Source organism: Anser cygnoides, chromosome 13 (assembly GCF_040182565.1).
Source record: "Anser cygnoides isolate HZ-2024a breed goose chromosome 13, Taihu_goose_T2T_genome, whole genome shotgun sequence".
Classification (NCBI taxonomy): Eukaryota; Metazoa; Chordata; class Aves; order Anseriformes; family Anatidae; genus Anser; species Anser cygnoides.
The window spans coordinates 20,648,238-20,673,249 of NC_089885.1; the positions used below are offsets into that span (position 1 = coordinate 20,648,238).

Here is a 25,012-nt window from a genome sequence, read left to right on the forward strand (position 1 = left end):
CGAGACGTGCAGCCTGCGAGCCAGCTTGGCTCCCGCAGTAATGAGTTGCGATACGTAGCTCTTTTCCATCTTTTTTTAATTTCTAATGATCTGTGTTTTGAAATCCTCTTGGCCGGCTTGCCTGTGCCGGTGGAGGCTCCCCAGGTTGCGTGCTGCACCTCTGGAAGCTCGCCTTTCCGGGGAGGAGGACTTTGAGTCGCTATTTGAAGTTTCTTTGCCCTAGGAGTGATGATTTTGCTGCTGCTGCTGTGTAACGCCGCCGCTCTTTGATCCCGCGGCGCGGCGCGGGTGTTGGCACAGGTAATCGCAGCCGGCGCGGGGCTGCGGGGGGATGGCAACGTGTGCCTGCTCCCCGCTGCCACGGGGCCGGCCCTGCCCTGGGGGGCACAGGGGGCCCTTCTCCATCCTTCCCATAGCTCTGCGGCTGCAGGACCAGCGAGCGGGCACGTCCTCCGCTGGGTAGCCGGGGGGACTCGGTATCTCCTGGGGACGCCCGGGTGCTGTGGCTCGGGGACGCCAGGTCCTTGCGGCAGCGCCCTGCGGCAGCACTGAGACCTGCAGGAGGGCGGCGGGGCCGCGTCCCATCCCCGCCGTGGGGTTGTTTGCCTCTGCGCACCCGTGTAAACGTCCCCGCTGCCAGCAGGTTCCTGATGCTTATGCAAAGTGTGCCCGTGATTGCAGGCGGGTTTCCTCCCGGCTGTCCCGCAGCGCACCCTGAGCTCCTCTCCCCCCGGCCGCCTTACGCCTTCCACGTCTCCGAGCGCTCTCCCTCGCTTGTGGCTCCGCCAAGCCAGGCGGATTCCACTTCCAGGACATTTGCACATAAGTCAGCCGCTCCGGTCCCTGATAACTTTGATTTTTTTCTCTGAACCGCCTCCAGTTCGGCATCCGGGTAGCGATGACGCAGCCCTGGCTAACCCCGCTGCTGCAGCTGCAGCCGGGAGGGGAGCGCTGCTCTGCACGTCCCCGTCCCTCTGTCCCTCCGTCCCTCCATCCCTCCGTCCCTCTGTCCTTCTGTCCTTCCGTGCCACCTTCCTGCTCGCCAGGGACCCGCGCTCTCCCCCGCCATCCGCTCCCCGTCCCCGCGACGGCAGATTGCCCCGGCAGAGTCACAGATGTTTTGCTACCTAACCGAGGAGATTTACACCCTGTTAAAACTCAATAAGTGCTTTCCTCCTCCCGGGGTCCCAGCGGGGCCCACAAATGACTCTGGCAGAGCATCAGGTGGAGAATTACATGGCACTTTTTTTTTTTTCCTTTCTGACATGTAGCTAGCTGCTTGGGGCTGCCACGGAGACGTCGCAAATAACCTTCCTCTCCTTCTGCTGCTGTCTTTTTTTGGAAGGGGGCGGATGGACCTTAAGTGAAAGGCTCCATTTTGTGACCTGATCCCACGTGGACGTCTCGGTAGAGTTTGATGCTGGAGGGCGTGCGGCTGAGTAAGCAAGCAGTGGTCTTGCAGCCGAGAAGCGCTTTCTGGCCTTGATGAGCTTACCTGCCATGTGGCTCTGACTCCTAATTGCAGTGCTAATTAGGGCTGATTATATTTTTTTCCATCAAAAAGCTGTTTTTATGGGAAATTAGGCTCTTGATGTCATTCCCCGCGTTAAAGCATCTTCCCTTGTGCAATAGGAGTGCTGCTTGCCCATTGCCCCAGAGCACCCGGGGCAGTCCCAGACCAGTGCAGGGCACAGGAGGTGTGGGGGGGGCCTGCTGCTCTCCTCCCCCCTCGAGACCCCAAGGCACAGCGGGTCGCAGCCCGGCCGCGGTGTCCGAAAGCACCGGAGCTGCCGCTCCCAGGGGGCAGGCAGAGCGCTAGGCAGCGTTACGGTTGAGGAGGTAAATGTGCGAGCCAGAACATTAAAAAAAAACTAATATTTTGTTGTACAATTACCTCTGCCACATCGAGCACACCGCCCGCCTTGTGGTTTGCATACAGACGTGGAACGAGTGGGGGGTGGAGGTGGGGGCCCGGCGCGGCTGCGGCACCACGTGCCCGGTTTGCAGGCTGACGCCGGTCCCTCGGTTTTACCCTCGGTTTTACCCTCGGTTTTCCCCTCCCGTTTGTGCCCCTTTATTGATCCTTGTGGTGGTTTGACCCCGGCCGGCAGGAAGTAAACTCTACCCAGCCAGACCCCGCGCAACCGTTTTGATCAGAATTGCTCAAAGCGTCTTCCAGCCTTCTGATTTTCACCAGGCGTTTGCTGGCAGTTGGCGGCAGCAGAAAAGGCAGCCTGGAAAGTCCCAGGTTCCTGCCGGCCTCCAGCGTAGGCTCCGTTTTGGACAGGGGCTCTGGCTGCCTGTCCCCGCTGTACAAGAAGCAGGGAGAGCGTGTGGTGGGCTCGGGGCACCCAGCGGCGAGGCTGCCGCGAGCCCCCCGGTGCCCTCAGCCCCACGGGGGCCGCGTGCCCTGGCCCTGCTGAAGGAAGGGGTGAATCCGAGCGGCGCTCCCGCCAGCCGTGAAATTCAGTGCGAAACCACGAAATGCTGACTGCAGCCGAGCCGGGCTGGGATCGGCACCGTCAGGTCATTTCCTCATGCCGTGCGTGAGGCCGCGCGGAGGCTGGCCGTGGTGCTGCGAGGGCTCGGCCCCACGCTGCGGCGGGCAGGAGGAGGTCCGGGCTTGCATTTCCCTCCCCGGCGCTATACAGGGCTTTGTTGATTCAAAGGTTATTTATTTATAGATAAGCTTGTTTATTTGTTTATGCGTTTCGTTTTTAAATGTACGTTCATGCATTTATTTATATAACATGTATTTATTTAACCAGGTACGTCCAGGGCTGGGCGCGTGCTGCTGGTGGGCGTCAGCAGCTCCCTCCCTGCCGGCCCGTGCTCGCCGGGAGGACGTGGTGCTCCTGCCCGCCCAAATCCCCCGCGAGCACCGCTGCGATAAATGGTGCCTTTGTGCCGGCCGGCAACTGGCTTCGCCTCGCGCCCTGCCCGGCCTCTCCGCTTGCCCCTGCTCCCCGGACAGCTGGAGCCACGTGGCCATCGCCGGCACCGGCTCCGTCCCCGCAGCGCGGCGCTGGCCGGGGTGGGGGTCCCCAGCAGACGTGGCTGTGCCGGCGGGCGCTGCGTCTGCAGCGTGCTCCTCGTCTCGGGGCTCTCACCACGCCAGGTGAAGCCGTAAAAGCCGCCTTTGCTCGCGGCTCCTGGCTGTTGCTCGAGGTTGATGCCGTCAGCAAAAGCCGAGCGCTTCCAAACAGGAGCTGCGGGGATGCGGGGTGCCCACGGCTGCGGTGTGCGCAGGAGGTGGGGGCGCTGGGAGGCTCCTTCCTCGCTCGCGAGCCTGCCCTGAGGGTTTCGCCCTCAGCTCCGTGCCCAGGCCACGAAGGAGCTGTGGGTGACAGAGTCCCCGGGCAGAGGGAACGTGAAACCAGCTGCTGGGAACTGAGAAGGAGTCGCGATTGCTGGCTGTTAAATTCCCAGCTTCTGCGCTCCTGGGATGGCGTTTTCCAGCCAACACCCGCAGGTTTCTGAACTGTTTGCATTGGGGGGACCCCGAGGAGCGAAGAGGAGGAGGCAGAGAGCGGACGGGGAGTGCTGCATGTGAAACACAGGCTCGGGGTTAGGATGGTGCTGGGGCTCCCTGTGCTCTGAGAGTGCCCAGGGGAGCAGCGGTGCCGGGAGCGAGGAGGCGCAGACCCTGGCACCGTGGGGGCTTGGCGGTGCGGGGCAGCGCGGGCTGCTCTGCTCCTTCTCTCCCTAGCAGAAGGCAGGGCTGGAGCGGCTCGCCGGCTGCCAAGAGGGTGTGTGAAATCCTAGCCCCGCACCTCCTGCAGGAGCCTGGGGAGGGGACGGGGCCGGCCTGGCTTGCGCAGGTGTTTCTGGGGCTGCGGGGCCCCTTCCCAGCGCAGCTGCTGCTGGGATCGGGTCGGAGGCGGCTCCCGGCCCTGCTGGCAGCGTGACAGCTCGGGGCTCTGGCAGCCGACCCGCCGGTGTGCCGGAGCCGATGGGAAGGGTGCTGGGGTGACGTGTGCGGGGAGAGGGTGTCGGGCTCACCGCCCTCCAGCACGGCCCGGGAAGGAAACACAAATAATCAGAGCAGCAGCGGGAGCGTGGGCTGGTGCCGCGTGGCTGCGTGCCGGTGCTTCAGCAGGGAGGTGGCTGCGACCAGCCAGGGGCTCGCAGAGTGTTCACGTGCAGCCGAGCACACGGTGCTGCTGCCCGGGGGCCTGGAAGTGTCCCTGCGGGTCCTCCGGGGCACGGGGAGGGGTGCGCTGGCCCCGCTGGGAGGAAGAAGCTGGGTGCTCCGTGACGGGGCTGAGCGCTGCTGCAACACCTGCACGGACGCGGCACCCACCTGCAGCGATGCAACACCTGCACTGTGGTCTTTGAGGGTGCAGAAAACAACTTGAAAGACTGGGAGGACAGGGAGGATGGCACGAGCTGGGTTTTTGTTTGAAATCCTCCTAGAGTTTGTTTGCAGATCTGCACAGGAGGATGCTGGCGTGGTGTCTGAGCACATCGGAGGTGTACGAGGAACGTGCTCGGGGTCACAGGTGACCCGAGTGGACAGGGCTTTCGGCCTGGTTTGGGTGTCCTGGGTGAGCTGTGCTGGATCTGAGCCGTGTGTCGAGGCTGCTCTGTGCCAGCTGCCCCTTAGCAGGGCTGAAGATGCAATGCACAGAGTGCTGCTGGCGTGTGCCTCCCCACCGCCCCTTCTCTGTGCCCGAAGTGCCGTCACCACGGGCTGCGAGGCCACTTGTCACCGCAGGGCACGGTGCTCCTGCGCCCGGGGCTCCCGCAGCCTTCCGGAGGTGGGAGCTGGCGGCAGAGCCCCGGCATGAGAAAAGGAAGGGAAATCCTCTGCGAGCACGGGCCCTGCAGCGGGCTGTGAGAGAAAATAGGGAAACTCGAGTCTTTGACACTTCGGGGGCGAGGGAAGGGTTGCGGGGCCAGCGTCCATGCTGGATCCATGCGGCGCTTGGCTGAGCCTGGAGCAGGGCCGCTGTACACAGATGGAAGAGTAATTAAGAATAATAAAAGGAAAGAGACTTGGATTCGCTACAGTCTCAGCACATTAATTGTGCTTTGGGGCCCAAATCGTAACGGAGTCCTGCTAGAGGGAATCCAGAAGAGAAACCAAACGTCTCGCTCTGTCCAAGGCTGACCGTTTAAGAGACCCTTGCCTTTATCTGCTGCCAGGTATTACTTCCAGAGTTTCCAATCTGCCAAAACCAAGTTCTTGTTTGAAATATTTTTAGTGGAGGAAGAAAAACGATGGTGCAGCTCTAAGTCGTGGCGGTGGGAAGGCAGGGTGTGATGAATCGGGTGCGCAGCTGCGGGCGGGCGGGCGGGCGCCGACAGAAAGCTGCCGGTACTGCTTGCTGCCTTGGAGCAGAGCAGAGCAGAGCATGAACATGAGCATGAGCACGAGAACAAGCATGGCTCGCCCCCATTCCCCGCGGAGGGGCTGTGCCAGCTGGTTGGCACCGGGGCTGGGCTGCCGCGTGGCCGTCTGGGGAGCTCCTGCACGAGGGTTGGGGTGAGCGGTGCCAGCAAGCTCAGGTCCTGCCTCTGCTTCCGCGCCGCCTGAGCATCTCCTCTGAATTGACAAGCAATTACATGGTTAATAGTATCAATGTTAAATCCTCATCACTCGGCAGCCTGGGGCTTAATGCTTCATTAAGGCGAAGGCATCTAATAGCTCTCCGGGCTGGGAGCTGCGCTGCGTTAAGCCCGTGTCGAAGTCGTTTGTCCAGAGGCTGCTTTTGTTCTCCTGCTCCTACGAGACGGTGCTAGTCCCTCTGAAATCGAAGGGGATGCGGGCACGGGGCCCTGCACCCGCCGTTGCTGTGTGCCCCCGTCGGCCACCCGCCCCGAGTCCCCGCCGATGGACGGAGCCCAGGGGGCTGCACCTGCCCGGTGCCACGCGTCACCTCTGCATCGTTTCTAACGGCGTCTACCCCTGCTGACACCGAGGTGTCGTTTGGAAAACGATCCTTGCTGTCTCCTGCATCGTGCCCGAGCGATAGTTTTCTCATCTGAGCCTACGATTGTCTGTTTAGCCTCCCTCTCCCGTGTGTCACCTTGTGTTCGGTGACGCTGGATTTCATCTGCCATTTAAAATCGGCCGCTCGGTGCTACCCAGTGCCGCCGCAGCTCTCCGCTTGGCCTAGCAGTTATTATCACAGGTACTTCGGGATCGCTCATGAGCTTTCGTTTCACGGCTTGCAATGCGCTTCCCAGGTTGTGGGCAGGTGCTGCTGCTAGATCTTCTTCCACCATGAAAACAAGAAACGAAGTGCGCAGCTCAGGTGTCCATCGTGAGCTGGTTACGCGCCCCCGAGATGCCCTTTCCTCTTCGTTCCAGCTGCAATTTTGGGCAAAAGGACGTTTTCAACGGGAACAGCTTTGTGCACGGCTCCCCGCGGGACCCTGCTGCCCGCAGCAGGCACCAGCTCCCAGCACCCCTTCCTGCGGGGCCATCTGAGGCTCTGCCGGGTGTTTGCATAAAGCCCGTCGGAAGCTGCGCTCTCCTCGTCGTCTGGATGTGGCCCCGGCTTTCTGCAGCACGAGGAGTGGCTCGCTTTGCTTCGGTCGTGGCCTATTTCGGGCCTGGAGAGAGCTGGGCCCTTCACGTCCTTGTTTCAAGCCTGTTTCAAGAGGCTGTACTGGAGACGATCGCCATGGTTTTTGCAAGCATTTTACCCTTTTAGCTGTCCCTTTTATGTTCCCTCAAGTAGCTTCTTCATTTTTTTTTTTTTTATGTGGCTCCCCTTTCAGAGCTACTTTTTCTCCTCGTAATTATTATGATCAGAATGAGGAGAGGCTTCTTCAACGAAGTCTTGTGTGCTGCTTGGGAGAAAGGACGCTCAGCTGTGTCCTCTTTAGTCCGGCCATGTGATTCTCCAGCTGGCATTCTTTTATATTGTTCGAACACTTCGTATTTTTGTCGTATCTGAATGCGATGTCTCGGGAGTTATTTTGGAGGAGATGTCTCCCGGTACCGCCACGTGCTCCACCTTTGCAACATCTCCGGCGGTCCCGTGCACCGAAGCCCTACTTTCTCTGTAGATCGTTTTGGCATTATTTGGGTATTACCTTGTAAATACGCCTCGGTAAGGTCTGCTGGAGCTGGTTGTTGCTGACTGATGTTTTCCCTGGCCCTGCTGGGCTGGCTCCTGGCTGCGGAGAAGCTGCTGCCACGTGGAGCGGGGTGCTGCGATGCTCCGGGCAGCGAGACATGCAAGTGGGCTGCAGTTTGGGGTGAAAGCAAGCATAAATGGGTCCGTCCCAGAGAGATGCTACAGCTTTCCGAGCCGCAACAGGAATGGGTGAAGTCTGTCAGAGATGGAGCAGCCCCCAGATGTGTGTGTGCTGCCCGTGTCCCCATTCCGTGTGGCATGGTGCTGGGCTGGAGGCTGTTCATGAAACTGCTTGTTTTGACTTATTTTACCCCAAAAAAGGCGCTTCTGGTCTGGGAGAACAGAGCTGCTGTTTGTGCTGCAGGAATTAGCTCCCTAAGATGATTTTACGGTGTGTTCGAGCTCGGGCCCTACCTCCGGCTCGAGTTGGGAATAGCCTGTGCAGGCACTGAGGGGAAGTTTCTCCCGTTTCCCCCTGCATTTGCACTGGGATTTATGCCGACAGCGCTCCTGTCAAAGCCGAGGCCGGCGAATCCCAAGCGTGTGGATATATGACTTTCTCCGGTGAGCTGCTGGCAAACGAAGCTGCTGTCGCTGGAGAGGCGATAACTCTGCAGCCGCCCGAGCAGCTCTCTGATTAGGAAAACATTTGCCGGGGGCTCATGCGAGAGGCTGGATCGCAGGGACGGAGCCGACGTGCTTGGAGCCCCCACCCTGCCCTGCTCCAGGCTCGCCGCCGCCCGCAGGCAAGGCAGGGGCGATGCCGGGGAGCGACGTGGTGCTCCTGAGCCCATGCCCTGCTCTTGGTGAATCCAGCCCCGTGGAGGGGCAGCGCCAGCCCCCCCTGCGCAGCCTTCCAGACCTGCTTTGGCTCCGCGAACCTGCGCCTTGCCGCCAAGCAAAAATTTCCCATTCCTCGCCGCGGCACCGACCGAGCGCCCCGAGGTCCCCGATGCTGGAAGGGGAGCCCAGAAGGAAAGGAAAGACCTCGCTTCGTAGCTGGCCTCCTCCCCTAACCTGCGAGCTGACAGCCAGCGAGGGCTGTCTGATGGATTTGTCCCAGCCGACCGTCAGTCGTCGCCCCCCTCCCCGGCACAGCGCTTGTGCCGCCGGCCGAGGCCGGAGCTCTGCGGTAACCCGAAACTCCGGGGCTGAGTTTTGGCACCGAGGCGGCTTGGGGAAGGTGGTGGCCGGATCCTGCCTGGCTTCGCTGCCTTGTCTCGGTTGAATTCTCCAGGTGGCTTCGTGGTCCTGCGTTGCGCATCCCCCCTCGGCCCCCTCGCGCCGTCGCCGTGCTCCCCCCGGGTTTTGTGGCTCCCCTGCGTGAATACATCCTCGCGCCTGGTTCTGGTGGGCGATGCTGGGCTGGATGGGGGTCAATTCAGTTCGGTAGGGGCCATGAGCCAGAGCCCCCCTGCACCCACTGGCACCCATTGGCACCCAGCACAGCACCCTTCCTCCCCGCGCAGCACCTACTGGGCGCTCACTGCCACCTGGCACCATGGGGGCCCTTTTGTGGCCAGAAGCCATTTTTTGATCCTGTAATGCCCCGTTTTGCCGTGTGTTTTCTCGTCTCCTGCCCACTCGTGCCCCCTGCCCCGGCGTGGGATCGGGCGGCCGGGCGCATGGGTGGGGGGCTGCCTGCGCAGCAGCATCGGGGGGGGCGGCGCGCTGCGCTCCCGCGGGAGAGAGAGCCTGAAAAAATCTGTGCCGGCTAAAGAAAAAAGTTAATGTGAATTTAACTGACTTCTGCCCTGCAATTAAAGCCATTCGAGCCCATTGGGGCTCTGAGTTTACATTCTTTGCTGAGGCACAGTGTGTAATTATATATGTATAATTTAAACTGTGCATATGCATGTGTTCCTATTATACACCGAGGAGCAAAGGAAATTATCCAGGAATTAAAGGGGGAGGAGCGCGCAGGCACTGAGAATGGCTCGCTTGTGTGGATGTGGCGGCGAGGGGAAGCTGGAGGTATCACTTCTTCACCACTGCAAACATCTTCTGAAGAGGCGCGCCCGTGCTGCTGGGGCCTGCTGGCAGCACGCTGCTCCGCGTGCCGGAGCGGGGAGTAACCCTTGCGTGCTCTCCTGCCTGTACCCGATAGGAGCTGCTTTGCAATCCAAAAAAACTGGAGCCTTATTGGTAAAAACTCTCCGAGTTTTGTTCCTCCTGGCGTGGGGGAACAAACCTGCCCCGTGTGAATGCAGCATCGCTGGTGCCGTTTGGGGCGAGGGTCTTCAGGCTGGGGAACGCGAGGAAGCACTCGTAATTTTTTTTTCCTCTGTTCCTTGGGATTTTTCTAAGCTGGCCCAAAGGGACCAGCCACAGATGGGAGAGCTAAAAAAAGCCTTGACGGTGCTCTTGCGTTTCCTACAGAGTTCTTAACCGCCCGTCTCCTTCCCTTACAGCCACCTCTAACGGGACGCTGGATGGCCTGGAGAACCGAGAGGGGGGGGTCTGCCAGACGCGCTCCATGAAGATCGTCATGAAAGTGGGGCAGGGTGAGTGCGCTGCGGGTGTGAACGTGGGGCAGGGGGGGTGCGCTGTGGGCATGGGAATGGGGCAGGGGGGGCGTCCTGTGCCCGGGCACCGAAACGCCGGGAGGGAGGAGGGCTTCCTTTTGGCTCCATGTTATCCCAGGGCAATGAGGAGTGAGGATCTGGTTTCATTTCTTGATAACGTTATCTATTTGATTTTTTTTCCCCTCAACAATAAGTGCCCAAAGCCCCCAGCTCGCAGCCAGCTGCGGGACACCATTCCCGGCGTGCCCCATCGTTCCTCCATGCCTACCAGAGGAGCAGAGAAACCCTCCCAAATCCTTCTCTGCCCGAGCACCATCTCAGACCTGCCTTTTACACACCATTTCTAGTCTCCCCAGATTCCTCAACCCAAAAAACGCTTAGTGCCAGCTAGGTATTGAGCAGTGCTCGGTCATTGCAGCTGAACGACCGGGTGAGACTCCGGATGCTGATGCAGGCCGAGCGCCTCCTTGCTCTGATTGCCCACCAACACGTTCCCATCAGCCTGACCTTGCTGCAGGGGAGCGAGGAGGAAAAGCAGCGTGCGAGGCAGGGCAGGGCTGCAGGTCACCCTCAAGCTGCTTCGCTGCCGCGATGCTGTGTGTTACGGCAGCCCCTCTTTTCGGTGGGGAATCTGAGCCATGTATGCCCGTGTCCTGGCACATGGTTGTTTCGGGATCCTGGGGAAACTGAGGCCAGGCCAATGGCTGTTGGGAGCCAGGATGGCTTCCTGAGTAGGTTCAGCAGGGTTTCATTGTTAGGTTCGTCCTTTCTTCCTTCCTTTCTTGTTTCTTTGGCCAACACTCGCACATGTTTAGTGCATTAGGATTAAGACAGCGTAATTGCCAGTTCCGCGGTGCCTGGTGTTTTTTGCCCGGGCTGGAAGCTAGCAGAGCACAAGACCCACGCGTGCTGCAAGTGCGCTGAGGCAGGAGCAGCTCCCTGGTCCACGCAGGGCACGGGCTCGTGCGCAGCATCCAGCACCGAGGTCTCTGTGCCAGACACTGCCCGCGAGTCCGTGCCCCTGCCCCTCTGCTCGGTGGGGTGGGCTCCGCTGCTGGAGATCGCCCCCCGAAACCTCCCTTCCTGGGCTGTCGAGTGCCTCCTGGCCCCAGCCATGCCCTGGGCTTGTTTCGGCCCCCTCTCGGCTGCGGAGCTCCTGGTGCCTGCTTCTCATTATTTTGTTTTCACTCTGGGGCCAGTATTTATAATAAACAAAAGAAGCAGCGCTGCAGCCTTGGCAGCCTCCCTTCCCTTCGTGTTCCTCCTGCTGCCCCTGCAAGAAACTCGCTCCAGCCCACGCGCAGGAGTTCAGAAAACACGAAAAGGCGTTGGGGTGCGGGATTAGGGTGGGGACGCCGCTTCCCTCCGTCCTCCTGTCTCTTCCAGGAGGGAGGAGGCAGCCAGGGCAGCCCAGCCTGGGGTGATGCTGCTGCATCTTTTTTCCTAGCTCTTACCATTGGGCTCGCCCCAGTTCTCACACATTTAAGCCACGGCGGAGGGCAGGATCCCTCTTGCTTCCCAAAAAGCCACCGTGATTTTTTGGGTTGTGGCGGAGGGCGCAGAGCACCTGGGAGCAGGAGCAGGGCTGCGTCCCGTGGCTTGCAAAGCAAATCAGAGCTTTGAACACAGGGTTTGCCAGGGAGGTCGGAGGTTTGAGGATGGAGGCTTCTGTTGTGGTGTGATTGGGTCCATCCCTTGCTACCAGCACTGTGGGTTTTCACGGAGCTTTGTTATTTATGGAGCTACGCAACTCGGTCATCATCTAAGGCTTGTCGTTGGCCATGGGCTGGCATCTTCTTCTGCAGACAGAGGCTTGTGTCCTGCTCAGGTCTGCCACTGCTGGCCCTGTGCCCCTTCCTCCGTCCCCCCGCTGCCTTCCCAGCTCTGTGCAGACGGGCCCCGTGCTTTCTGCTCCGTGTACCACGCGTCGCTGGCATTGCCCCACAGGGCGCCTGGTGGCTGCGATCCGCCTGAACCCCCCGGCTCCTGGCACTGCGCCGCAGGGCGCTCGTGCTGCCTTCTGCACCTGCCTCCTCTCCGCCGTCCCCCCGCGTGTGGCTCCACAGGGCTTTGCTCCTCTTGGCAGCTTTTGGAAACAGCATAATTGTCTGGGCTGGTGCTACACCGGGGACGGACTGGCCTAAACAGGGGAGGACAGTTTTTCCATCGGTGTGCTACAGCTGCTCCTCCTGGGGCACCGGGGTGGACGGCAGGCTGAGAGCCTTTTTGGATGCAGGGTGGCCAGTAGGGATGGGGAAAGGGGATATTTATAGGGGTGGGAGCTGCCTTTGTCGAGGTTGAGTCGAGGTTTCTCATCCGTCCATCGCCTCTCTGCCCGCCCAGATCCAAACGCGGTCATCCCCGAGCAGCTGACGACGAGTCGGCCCAGCAAGGAGTCCGACAACACGGTGAAAATCGTCACGCAGAGCCCGCGCCACAAGGTCCCCGCGGTGGAGGAGCCCGGCAAGCCAGGTAGCGTGGCCACAGCGTCCCGGAGAGGGGCTGGGAGCCGCGGAGCCGGGCGGTGCTGGGCGCTGCGCCCCTGTGCCAGCTGCACCCCTGTCCCCCAGCATCTCCTCGCCCAGTCTGGGTGTTATGGGCAAGGGGCTGCTGGGCTGTGCCGGGGCAGGGAGCCGGCCGCGAGGCTGCTGAGCAGAGCAGCTCGGGCTCCTGGGCTCCTTCTCCCAGCGCCGGGCTGTGCTGGCAGCAGCGTTGCGGAGAAGTGCTGGTTCAGCACGCCGCTCCTCCTCCTCCCTCTGCTGCCCATCTGTTCCTCCGTGTGCGTCTGAGAGGGCTTGGAGGAGTTGAGGTCTTTGGGTTTTTGAGCTGAGCCAGTGTGAAAGCCCTTTGAAGGTGGTTTCCTGAGTTCCTGACCCTGAGAGAAAAGTGAAATCAGATGAAGTCAGGAAAAGTTGCTCTTTTCTTCTCCCGCGGTGCAGCCGGCCAAGTGGCCTCCCCTCGGGGGCCCGGAGCTGCCCGGGCCGGGGTCAGGAGGAGGTGGGGGTCAGTCATCGGATATTGCAGGGCTCCGGGTACCAGGCCCCACTTTCATTACGCCGTTCAGGTCAGCTGCGGAGAGCAGAGGCTCCCGGGGCGCGTGCTGGTCGCAGCCCAGATTTCGGTCCATCCAGCCGGGAGGGGACGGGCTGGCACCTCCGACGTGGGTCCCCAGGGCTCCGTCACGTTGTGCCTGGCCATGGAGGCAGGGGTGAAGGCACGCGAGGGGCTAAGCAGGGTAGGAAGGTGGGGAAGGCCACCCGTGCACGCTGACGCCCGTCTCCCCTTGCCTTGCAGGTTCCGTCAACCAAAATGGCCAGGAAACCCAAGGTCCCAGCGACGGGTTCTTGAGCTCCAAGGTCGCCGTTTTTGCGGCGATCGGCGCCGGCTGCGTCATCTTCATCCTCATCATCATCTTCCTCGTCGTCCTCCTGATCAAGATCCGCAAGCGGCACCGGAAGCACACGCAGCAGCGGGCCGCAGCCTTGTCACTCAGCACCTTGGCCAGCCCCAAATGCAGCGGGAACGCGGGCTCGGAGCCCAGCGACATCATCATCCCCTTACGGACTACAGAGAACAACTACTGCCCGCACTACGAGAAGGTGAGCGGGGACTACGGGCACCCCGTCTACATCGTCCAGGAGATGCCCCCGCAGAGCCCAGCCAACATTTACTACAAGGTGTGAGGAGCAGCCTGGGCACGCCGCCATGCAGGGGAGCGCCGAGCGGCCGCCGGGTCCGGCTCCGGGGGAGGCAGCGACCCCGGCCCCGCGGCACGGCGCGGGGAGCGCAGGGGGCTGGCGCCCGGCAGCGCGCCGCTCGCTCGCGCGCCGTCTCTCCCCCTTTGTATTTAGTTTTGTAGTTCTCAGCTTTTGTAATCCCAGGACTTCGAGGGTGAGCCGCCAGCGTCCTCCTCTCCTGCTCCAGACTGCGGCCGGCCGGGGCGCGAGCCAAGCGCCCGCCGTGGCGGGCACCCTGCCTTTCCGCGCCCGCTCGGACACCGCCGGCGCCCCCGCAGACTCTGCCTCCCCTTTTATGTTTTTGGGATTTCCCCTCGTCACCGCCACGTCCTTGTGTTAAGTGCCCGTGCACCTGGTGCTGCAGCGGCCGCCGCTTCGGGCTCGGAGGGTCCCGGGAGCCCGGACGGACGCCGGGGCCGCGGAGAGGAGCTGGGGCCGACGAGGAGCGAGCGGCCTTGGGGGGAGGAGGAGGATGCTTCGCCTAGGTGCCAAGATGCAGAGAACTGTGCAGGGAGGAAGCTGGCAAACCCGATTTACTACTACTACTATTATTATTATTATAATTATTTTAATTTTTTTTTGTAACATTTTTATTTTTGTGAATCCCGGGCGGGACTCCGGCCCGCCGCCCGCCGCCTCCGGGCACACGCCGCCGCCTCCTTCCAGCACGCCGTCCCGCCGGCCGCGGGGCAGACCCGCCGTCGCCCGCCGCTGCCGTTTTAAACTTTTGTGTTCGTAGCTGTTGACTCTTGTTTTAGTCTCTTTATAAAAAGAAAGAAAGAAAAAAAATATATATATGATGTCTCAAGCATTCAGCGCGCGAGAGTCCGAGCGCTCCTCCTGCCCTGCGGAGGCTGCAGCCTCGGCGGCGATCCTGGACCTCCCCGGGGCATCCTCCCACCCGGGGCTCCGCGGCAGCGAGGAGCAGGGGGAGCCTCTGCTGCTGCTTCCCGTCGGGCCGGGACTGCTGGAAGTGAAGCGTGGGGCGGCCTGGGGAGGAGGGAGGGCAGGGCTGGCTGCACGTCCCGTGTCACCCGTGTCACCGGTCCCGTCCCGCGGCTGGTGCTGGGGCGGTGCTGCAGTTGGCCGCCCCGGGGTGCAGCCCTGCGGCGCTTCTCCTTGGAAAGGAAACTGGAAAACGATGGTGCTGGGCTCGGGGCCGGGGCGGCGGTGCCAGGAGGAAGCCAACGTTTGGGAGCTGGTGCTCTTGGGTCTCCACCATCCACCCAGGCAGGTCTGCTCAACCCTCCTCCTCCTTCTCCTTCTCCTTCTCCTTCTCCTTCTCCTTCTCCTTCTCCTTCTCCTTCTCCTTCTCCTTCTCCTTCTCCTTCTCCTTCTCCTTCTCCTTCTCCTTCTCCTTCTCCTTCTCCTTCTCCTTCTCCTTCTCCTTCTCCTTCTCCTTCTCCTTCTCCTTCTCCTTCTCCTTCTCCTTCTCCTTCTCCTTCTCCTTCTCCTTCTCCTTCTCCTTCTCCTCCTCTCTTTTCTCCTCCTCCTCCTCCTCCTCCTCTTCCTCCTGGCTGGGAGCTGAGCTGGAGGCTCTCCTCCACCCTCCCGCTGTGCCAGGACACCCTGGTGCCCCCCTGCGCCCTGCCTCCGGGCCCGACCCGAGCCTGGAGCTCCCCTGGGTGATGCTCCGGGTGCAGGAGCCCCCCCAGCCCCCCCAGCTCCTGCAGGGGGTCACCAGCCTGGCCGTGCTCTGCTATGGTCTGGCTCGCCTCGTGCCCGCAACTGGAAGGGTTGGAGCCTTGGGCTCTTCTGGCAGGCTCGCTCCTGGCTTCCTCTGCCCGGGGTGGGGGTCCTGCCGCCGCCGTAGCTGATGCGCGGTGAGGTTGGAGGTGACAGCCCTGCCACCCTGCCTGTCCCAGCCCGGGGCTGGCGGCTGCGTGCTCCTTCCTCGCTTTCTTTTCCTTTCAGCAGTAGCTGCTTTTGCTCAGGGAGCAAGCGCGGGGCAGGAGGGGGCTGCTGCTGCCCGCCGCGGTGCGCCCCCCCTGCCCGGCTTCTCCTCGCCTTGCCCCGGGCACGCGTCCAGCGCCAGCGGCCCTGGGTGCTGGGCTGGGGCGTACCCAAAGAGCGAGAGAGCTGCTCTGCAAAAGTGCCTTGATGAGGAGAGGGCCGGGGGCGGCAGGAGGACGGGGCTGGAGCTCGGGGGGGCCCGGAGGGGGCAGCCCCGCGGGGTCTGCCCTCGCCAGGGGCAGCTGGGGCAGGAGCGTGCTCGGCTCTGCGCCGCCTGCGGGCCCGAGCAGAGCGTTTGTTCGTGTTGCTTTAGTTCTTTTTATTTTTTATTTTTTGGAAAGGTGGGAGTTCGGGATGGAGCAGCGGGGGCTGCCCCAGCTCCCCTCCCCGGCCTGGGCATCCCTGCGGGGGGACGGCTGCAGCCCCGGGGCCGTAACGCAGTCACTGCCTGTGGCAGAGGGGGGCCGGGAGCGGGGGCTGCCCTGCCCGGCCCTTCTCCTTGCTCCCCCCCCCCAGCACCTTTGAGACCCCCTCCTCCCCCCCCCAGCCCCTTGCCTTCCCCTCGGGGCGTCTATGCAGATGCTGCGCTGTGCCGGCGCTGCCAAAGGGGACGGGGTCTGCTCTCCATCACGGAAAATTGTGTCTTAAAAAAAAAAAAAAAAAAAATCCCCCCCAAATTCCGACCTGGAGGTCCCCAAGGGAGCAGAGCCCAGCGGGCAGGAGCTGGGGTGGGTTCGGTGCAGGAGTTTCACGTGGCGAGGCTGGGGCAGTGGGGGGGGGGGGGGGGGGGCAGGTTTTGGGTTGATTTGCTGAGGGTCCGGCCACGCAGCGTGCCAAAAGCCAAGCAGCGAGTCCTTGTGGCTGGCCCTGCTGGCGCTCCGGGGTGGCCGCTGGCCCCGGGCAGCCCAGCTCCTTCTGCGGCGGGCAGCTGAAAAAAAAACCTTGTAAATATGTGCAGAAAGGGTGAAATCTGAACTCTTGATTTTTGCTGAGCACCTCGGTCTGCTGGGTCCTGAAACTGTGTCCCTTCTGTTCTTTTCATTGGAAGCGTTGAAGTTCTTTTTTTTTTTTGTTGTTGTTTTGTTTCGTTTTGTTTGTGTAAATACTAGTCTTTTTTGGGAGAAATAATGTAAAGATGTTTTGTATAAACTCCGAATTATTTTCTGGTTGCTTTTTCTTAGAAAAACAAATGAGAACTAAAAAAAAAAAAAAAAAATTAACCACGAGAACGGGTGTAAAACATTGTCATACTGCGATCAAATCCAGGAGCCGCACTGCGGGGTCTGTGCTGGTGTGCGGGGGTCCCGGGGGCCGGTCCTGGGGTCGCCGCAGGAGCCCCCAGCCCCAAAACGCCCCTCGGCGAGGGGAGGGGTGCTGGGTGCTGCTGCCCAGGAGTGCTCCTGGCACCCGAGCCGCCTGTGCTGGGGCAGGATTGGGATCTGTACCCTGGGTATAATGCGGGATGTGCCGGGCCCCAAGCAGGGAGGACGTCCCACTGCCCCCGCTGTGCTGTGGGGCTGGTGCCCCTCTGCCCCGGGCGCAGCTCCGGGCCCCGCGGTGCTCAGGGGGAGCTGGACCTGGTGCGTGGAAAGCTCCTTGCTGGGTCCAGGCAGAGCTGCTGGGCACGGACCTGTTAACGCAAAGTAAATGCAAGCAGCAGCAAATTGATCTCCTTTTCTTCATTGAACTGAAAAAAAAAATGAAAAAAAAATAAGACAACACAAAGCAAAACCAAAACCTCAAGACACGTAACTCCATGCAGCGTCTTGAGACCTGCTTTTTCCAGACCTGTGGAGCTGCTCTGTTGCAGAGCCCTTCTCCCCCTGCCCTGTTTTCCAGCTGCAGGCTGCAGCCTGCTCTGCTTGGAGCCCCCCCGGCAGGCTCGAGGCGGCCGTCCCCGCTGCAGCCCTCTCGGTGCCACTGTCACACCTGGCACCCGGGCGCGCTCCGCGGTCCCAGATGCCCCCAGCAGCCCGTGCATTAAATCCGCATTATATCAGCAGGGTACGGGGGGGGGCTGCGGCAGCCCCCGCTGCTCGGGGAGCCCCCAGCAGGGCCGTGCCCCCGCCGCCCCGCACACCAGCACCCCTGTGCCCGCTCCCACATTTCAGCGCTGCCACCACGCGCGCATCCCTCGCCCGGTGCCACCAAGAGGGGGCTCGGCTGGCGCAGCCCCGGGGGGCCGTGGGGGCTTGGGGCGGCCGTGGCGTGGAGGTGCCCAGGACCCCCTGCCCCGGGGGGGGCCGCGTGGCGTGGGGCGATGCCAGCAGCCCGGGGTCGGGGCTCAGCATCCTTCGCCGCTCAGCATCCGTCGGCTCCGGCCCCGCCAGCCGCGCCGCCCCCCAGTGCTGGGGGCTTTTGTTTCTTCTCGTCATTGTTCCTCCTCCTTTCGGTTCCTTTCGCCTTCGCCCCAGCTCTCCCGCCCAGTAGCATATCATCGCCATCGGTAACCAGCTCTGTGGCATCTGAACCCCATGGAGCCGTGATGGAACCTGATATATTGTTAAATAAAAGGTTTTTTTCCTATGGAAACCCTGGCTGTCTCCCGTGTGCTTTTTTTTTGCTGCCCCGGGTCGTCCTTTGAAGCCACAGCCTTGGCTCCAAGGAGGCCGGGGACAGGGCAGCTCATCGCAGCGTGGGGGGAGCTGTTCGTGTGCTGGGGTGAGCGTTACACCCCCCCTTGGCACCCTACCTGCGGCTGGGTGCGTGCTGAGCTGCAGGGTGCTCACTCCCCAGCCAGGGAGCAGGGTGGCAGGGGATGGGGACAGGGTTTGGGGTCTGCTTCCAGGCTGGGGAGCACCCAGAGCCACTTTGTGGATGGCTCGGGGCAGGAACATCCATCCCTCCTGGTGACTGATATTTATTTAGTCATTCCTCAGCGTACCTTCATTTAATAAGTTATTAAAAAGTCGTTTTAGGAAATGGGATGGCAATAAATCCTTAACAGATGGTGCTTTAACCGGCTCCGAAATGGGTTCCACCGTAGTCATCATTCTTGCTCTTTATAACCAGCTTTAATGTGGCACTTTGCATCACTGCCCGGCCCCGCGTGGCGATAAATTCGGAGCGAGGGCCGTGGGAGGTGGGTGGGCAGCGCCCGGTGAGGCTGCTCACCCGAGGTGCTCAGCCCGGGGCCCGCGTTTCGGCTCTGCGGACTCCCTAGGGGACAGGAGCAGGCTTTGGGCTTGCTCCGAGGGTAGCACGCAGGGAGCCTGGGGGTGCTCAGGAGGAAAGGTCCCGGGGGAAAGCCCTGGTGGAGAGGTTACAAATAATCCTCGTCACTGCTGAGAACCGGGGGAAGGACTTGCCTAGCCTAAAATGTTTTATGAAGTACGAAGCTGCCGTCAGGGGCTATGACATCCTTTTTGCAATAGGATGGACAACAAATGAGCATGTTTCCTCTAAACCCACCGTGGACTTAATGCCAGAGGAGGAGGTGGCACGGCCAGCACTCCATGGGGGCACAAAAACCTGGGGGCAGTGGGCTTTTGGGGGTCTTTTTTGGGAGGGAGGCTGCTGGTGAGCAGAGGCCAGCAGGGGTGTGCGGGTGCAGGGTGCAGGGTACAGGGTGCAGGATATGGGATGCGGGACGTGCTCTAGGGGTGGGGGAGACTCAGGACCCTGCGTGGTGCAGCCCCCACCTGCCTCAAGCCAGGCTGCCCGGTAAGGGGCTGTGGTGCTGGGATGGGCTGGGTTCCCGGGGTCTCAGGGGAAAAATGAGGCCAAGGCACTGAGAGAGGGTGGAGGAGGAACTTCTTCTGGGCCAACGAGCAGGGGGTGGGAGGCGAGGTGGGGCGAGGAGATCAAACGAGGCAGGCTGGTCCCGGGGTGCTTGGGGAGCAGCCCGAGACGCAGGGACGGTGCCAAGGCATCTGCAGGAGCGAGCAGGGGCTGCCTGGGATCGGGGTCAGGGCGGGGGGAGCGGGCCTTTGGGTGTGACAGCCCTGCTTGTATGTGGTTTGCTGGGCTGAAAAATCCCTCTCCTCTGCATGCTTTGATCCCGGGGTGAATTAAATAATGCTTTTAATTTCAAACAGCTTCGCTGGTCCCCGATGCCCGAAGGGTAAAACTCTAAGTGCCAAACTTGCTCGGACCTGCCAGAGGAGGAGGAAAGCACTTCAACTGGTTCCCGGAGCCCAGCGCTGAGCCGGGGAGCGGCAGCGCCGCGGGTCCCTCCCAGCACGGGCGCGGGGCACCCCCAAAAGCACCCGGTGGGATGGAGCACGTCGGACCCCGGGGTGTTCCCCCCCCCTCTGTGTGTCCTGGGGCATGGCACAGAGCAAGGCCAGCCCCGGGGGTCCCTGGTGCATCCCCCCCATTGCAGGGGCTCGGGGGAGCCACCACACCTTGCCCTGTTCGCTGCCCCGGCCACGGGAAGGGCTTTGCTCCGAGCATCCCCGGCCCTGGCTGGGGCATGGGAGGACAGCGAGCCGTGGGGCTCAGCTCCCCGGGGCCGGCTGGTACCGGGGGGATCGGCGGGATCTCATGGGGAGCCTGCGGGTCTGCAAAGTTCATTAAAGCCGTCGATGCTTTTGGACGTCCGTCAGGACTGGCTAAGTTATTTTAATTATTTAACGTAAAAGGAGCTTTCTGTCGAGTTTATTAACTCGCCCTTGGCCAGATCCCGCTCGAAGCGGAGGCAGCTGCCAGCCCTGTGGGCCCGGCGGTGTTTGTGAAGGCTGCGTGCCCTGAGCCACGGCCACGGGCAGGGGGCTGAGCTCACCGGGTGGGCGAGGGCAAAACCGTCTGCCCAGCTCCAGGCCGAGATGGGACCGACCAGAGACAGGCGTCATGCTCGGGGAGCCGCGGAGCATCAGCACCCAGGGGAAGGCAGGGGTGCTGCAGCCGCCGGGACGCCCTGGGTGCCGGAGACGTGGCTGGATGCTGGGGTGCTGCTCTGCGTGCGGCTGCAGCATCACCGCTCCCTGCCCGCCGCGGTGCGCAGCATCCCCTCCGTGGGGAGCATCCAGCCAGCCTGCGAGAGGCCACAGAGCAGCAATCTCTCGCAATAAGCCTTGGCCGGGCCAGCTGCTGCAAGGAGGATTGGGAAGTTTATCCTCGTTTTCCCTGTAGGATATCCGAAATAGCTAACAGGTTCTCCTGGTGGAGGCGATGGGCTTTTCCCACACCGCGGGCTCTCGCGGCGAGCACCACCTCGGCTGCACCTGGTCTCCGCGCGCACGAAGAGGAGCCTGGAAGATCCATTAGGCTGTCGTGGTATGCAACGAGTCCCGCGGGCTCCGTAATTAGAGCAATAACTGCAATGCACCGGCGGGCCGTTCATCACGGGCCCATCGTGGAGGCTGCCGGACACCAGCAGGATGCCTCCCGTGGGACTGCGCTGCCCTGGGGCTGGGGACCGTCCCCGTGCCAGCGCTGGCCACTGCCCTTGGCTCGCTCTGTGCCTGCGATGCTCTGCGTGGGGTGGGATGGGGGTGCTCATCCTGGCTGATTTCTGCAGGTTTGTCCCCCAGGCTGCCATCCCCAAGCCTGCATCCGTGCGTCCTGCTGCTGCTGGCGGCTGGGCAGCGGGCGCCAGGCACCACGTGGAGGCTCGCAGGGGCTCGCACGTGTGAGCAGCCCGGCTGCAAGCACCCTGGGGTGCAAGAGCTGAGGGAAAGCTGTAGGCTGGTGTGGGGAGAGTGTGAGGCTGGAAAAAGAGTGAGGCAGCCTAGAAAAGGAACTGGAAAGTGGAGGAGGGAGAGAGATTTCTTCCAGGGAGGTGAGGCCCAGCGAAACAGGGAGCTCCAGGACAAGTTCAGTAGTTTTTCATTGGTAAAAAAAATGAACGAAATGCAAGTATTGCTCTGCAGCAAATGTAAATTAATTATGTGCAAGGTTTTAATGTTATTGAAACAAAACACTTGGAGAGGGTCCCCTGGCTGCTGGAGTAGGGCCTGAAGGAAACAGAAAGCTTTTCCTTTCTCTGGCCGTGACGGAGGATGAGAGGTAAACGGGAAATGTCAGCGCTGCGGCCACCGGGGCAGGATCCTGCCCGGGCCAGGTGCAGCCCCGGCAGGGTGCTCTGCGGGCTGTGCTCGGCTGCTCCGCACCTCAGGCTGCACCGAGTGCCCTGTCCCCAGGGCACGGGGCACAGGGACACCAGGACCGCGGGGTGGGCACGTCCTGGGGGATGCGGCATGAGCCCTGCACCCATCCTGCAGCCCCCGTCCTGCGCCGAGGCTGGAGGAGGGTGCTGGGCTGCCTCCAGCCCTGCCCCGGCTGGGAAGGGCCGGCCGAGGCTTCGGTTTCAGCCGGGCTTTCCCCCTCCCAATTCCTGCAGCCTGGTGTAATCCTCCCGAGCGAGCCCAGCGCCAGGTTCTTGCTGGAAATTGGCTCTTGCTGCGGCTCTGGGGTCTGCGTAAGGCAGCTGAGCCAGAAAGAAAAGGGAGACGGCAATTCCAAGGGAAGTGGGCCTGGGGGGGCTCCGCTCTCCCCTCCGCCGGCCGGAGGACCCAGGTGAGGAAGTGTCCCCGCTGGTGCCTGGCCTCTCTCTGCCCCCGGGCTGTGCCCATGTTGGGGCTGGGCTTTTTCTCCCCCCAGCAGGGCTCTGGTGACCCGGGGTCCGTGTCCTTGCTGGGTTACAGCCGAAGGGAAGGCTGGGTGGGCACCGGGGCAGGGCAAAGCCTGGCGGAGACGGGGCTGTGGAGCCAGGCGCACGAAGGCAGCTGGCTGCGGGGTTTATTTCCCTTTGCATTAACGAGAGGAAGGAGCCGGGGCCTTCCTCCCTCTGCTGCTGGCAAGCGGCTCGTGCCACACCGCGTGGTGGCCCTCGGCCACGGGTGGGCTGGGCAGTGGGTCCGGGCACGTGTGTCCTCCTCGGAAAGAAGGCACCATTGCCCTGGGTGCCGCAGGACGATGCTCGTGTGGGAGCACCCAGAGCCTCTTTTCCCCATTCCCGTGCCCTGGGTGATGCCAGCTCGCTCCGCCTGCCCGCCCCGTGCTGGGCAGCGGTGCCTGGTGAGGATGGGAGCCGCGCGCTCGCAGGCAGCCCCGTCCCTGGCTTTGGTCTCGCTCTAAATGAAAAAGCAGCGTGCGAGAGCGATGCGTGGCGAACTTTGGCTTCCTGCTGCTTAATGTAATAAGGTGTCGGCCATTAATTATGTGCTTAACAGGCAAGCCTGGGGAGGAAGCTGGAGGAGCGGGCGGGCAGCTCTTGCAGAGGGCTGAGCTGCAGGGAGGTGGCTCCCCAGGGACAGGGGGACCGGGGTTTGGGGGGCGCGTGGGACAGGGTGCCTCCTCCCACCCCTTCTCCTCGCCCTCCCTGGACTTCCAGTAATGATCCTGGTGCCTGCTGGGCTCTGCTGCTCCTGGCAGCCTCGGTGGGGCTGCAGCGCCCGCGCGTAAGGAGATCCTGCCCCAACAACCCGGCCGAACAAAGCCCCACTGTCTGCGCCCCGGCCCGCGCTCCCGTCGGGCGCGCATCGCCCAGCGGGGTCAGCAGGAAATTAATCCCAGGCTGGGGTGAAAGGGTTAATGAATGCTGATTTTACAAACATCGACACCATCCTTCCCCAAACTAATAGAGGGGTAATTAGTTCTTAATAAAAGGGAAAGACGAGCCCTGCCATCCTTGGCAGAGCTGCTGAGCTGCGCGCAGGGGCGGGTGTCCGTGAGAGCCAGGAGGCAGCCAAGGGCCGGGGTCACATCCTGCACCCCAATAACAGCCTGGGCAGCGAGCTTCTTGCAGCTCCAGCAAAGGCAGCCGAGTGCCATGCTCCAGGGAACACAACAAGGGCTGCATTTTGCTCCACGTCCCGCAAGGTTTATGTGCTGCCAGAGCTGGGGTTTTGCTCCCTCCGGCCCCGAGCCCTGCCCTGCCTTGGTGAGCTGCTCCGGCTGTGCCCCGCCGGCCGTGCCTGTGCCCAGCACCCTCCGGGCATGTGTGCAAGCCTGGATGGGATGCATGCGCGGTGGTAACTGGGCAAATCCTGACGTGGCCAGTGTGAGTGGGAGAGAAAAGGCCTTTCAGGGAGTGCAGCCATGCATGCTGCTCCGCTGGGGGCTGGCCCCAAAACCCCGAGCGATGTGTGCAGGGAGGGGGATGCTGCCACCCCTCTCCCTCTCTGCTGCACCATAGCTGCATGCACAGGGGGATTTCCTTACCCCCAGGGTGAGAAAAATCTGCAGAGCAAGGACAGATGGAGGCCCAGGAATTGCTGCTGGTGGGGGTTAGTGGGATGCCTTGCAGCACCCTGCGGGCTGGGAGCCCTCCCGGTGCCCAGGCTGTCCCCGCAGCTAATGCGGTGCTCATCTCCATCCCGCTGCAGGGCCACGGGGTCATTGCCTGCCTCCCTACAGCTGGGGCCAAAATCCCATTGTGAGCCTGCTGCAAAGAGCTGCCGGGATGGGTGTTTGGGCTCTTGGATCGAAACTTCCCCAGCCCCGGTCGCTGTGCCACGAAGGGGCAACTCCCCGCGCAGGAAGGCGAAAGGAGCTGCAAGCAGCTGATTTTCTTCCCCGTGTTTATGCTCCCTGCCCAGCCTGTCCCTCTCTCGCAGCTTGGGTGATGAGAGAGGCTTCGCGGGCTGCACTTTTGTTTCTGGAGGAGCCTGGTGAAACATTTCCGACGAATGCTTTGCTCGACAGAAATATGCAGCGTTGGATCGGCCTGAACTATTCATGCATTCTGGATTCGTGGCCAAAATAACGGATTTTCAAAAATATAAAAATGTCTCACTTTGACATTTTTTAAGCACAATATTTTGGTTTGCCTTTGGAGACTTGTTGGAGCTCAGGTTAAGCTATAGGGAACATTTTTTTAAAGATAACTCTCCCTTCCCCAAATAAACTTGACATTTTTGTCGGCAGTACACAACGTGCGTTGTTTGTTTACCCTTGCGGAGACAAAGGCATTCCCTTTTGTGGTTATTTCTCGTTTGCTCCGGGTCTGCTCGAACAGATTTCTCTCTCGTATTCTTATTATTGTTTGGTGGCTGAACGGAAAACAAAGTCAGTCATTTTCACAGCTATCATTGCCCTCGGTTTTTCTTCCACTTTCTGCCGCAATGGTTTCTCACCGCCTGCCTTCATGTGCCGGCAGGACGAGTGGCTCGGCGCGCTGCTTCCCCCTCACCGATCTTTTCGGGCTGCTTCGCAAGGATGTGGCCTCCAGGGCCAGGCTCCGACACAGGCTCACCTGGCTCCTCGTGCCCCGCACCCACGGAGGGGCTGCTCTGCGGGGAGCAGCCGACGGCCCCCCGGGAGCTGAGCCCCTTCTCCGCGCTGTGCCCCTTCTCCGCGCTGTGCCCCCACCCCGTTGGGTGCAGGCGGCGCTGCCTAATGCGTGCTGGCAGCTGCTGCCGCCGGCTCCCCGGGGGCGAGCGGCCGCGCAGGCTGACGAGATGCGTCCTGACGGCCTGGCCATGTTATACAATGGGCTGCGGCGGGAGGCGGGGGGCCGCGGGCACCGGGCCCCCTCTCCGTGGATGGCCCTGGATGGGTCGAGCATGGGCTGGAGCTGCGGCGGAGCCGGCTGCGCGGCGGGGGGATGCGGGCGGGCGAAGAGGTGCCCATCGTGACCCCTCGCAGCCTGCAGCAGAGGCAGCCTGGCACGAGCGGAGGCTGGAGACAGCACCAGGAGGTGATTTATTTATCCCCGGGGACACGGCAGCCGTGGGAGGCGGCGGCTCTGGGAAAGCCCCTGCACCCGCCGGCGGCTCCCTGGTCCTCCGCAAGCGCCTTGGCTGCGGTCGGGCCCCTGCTC

At 62.0% G+C, this 25,012-nt stretch overlaps 1 protein-coding gene across 1 annotated transcript in view; it reads left to right on the forward strand.

Annotated features, from left to right (window-relative positions):
* The window catches only part of EFNB1 (ephrin B1), a 59,608-nt gene extending 41,770 nt beyond the window's left edge, over positions 1–17,838 (forward strand). Inside the window, exons 3-5 of the mRNA XM_067004830.1 lie at positions 9,503–9,595; positions 11,960–12,088; positions 12,911–17,838. Of these exons, the coding sequence (XP_066860931.1) occupies positions 9,503–9,595; positions 11,960–12,088; positions 12,911–13,299 (611 nt within the window). The 3' untranslated portion in view covers positions 13,300–17,838. The remainder of the gene's footprint in view (positions 1–9,502; positions 9,596–11,959; positions 12,089–12,910) is intronic.
* Positions 17,839–25,012: the final 7,174 nt, after the last annotated feature.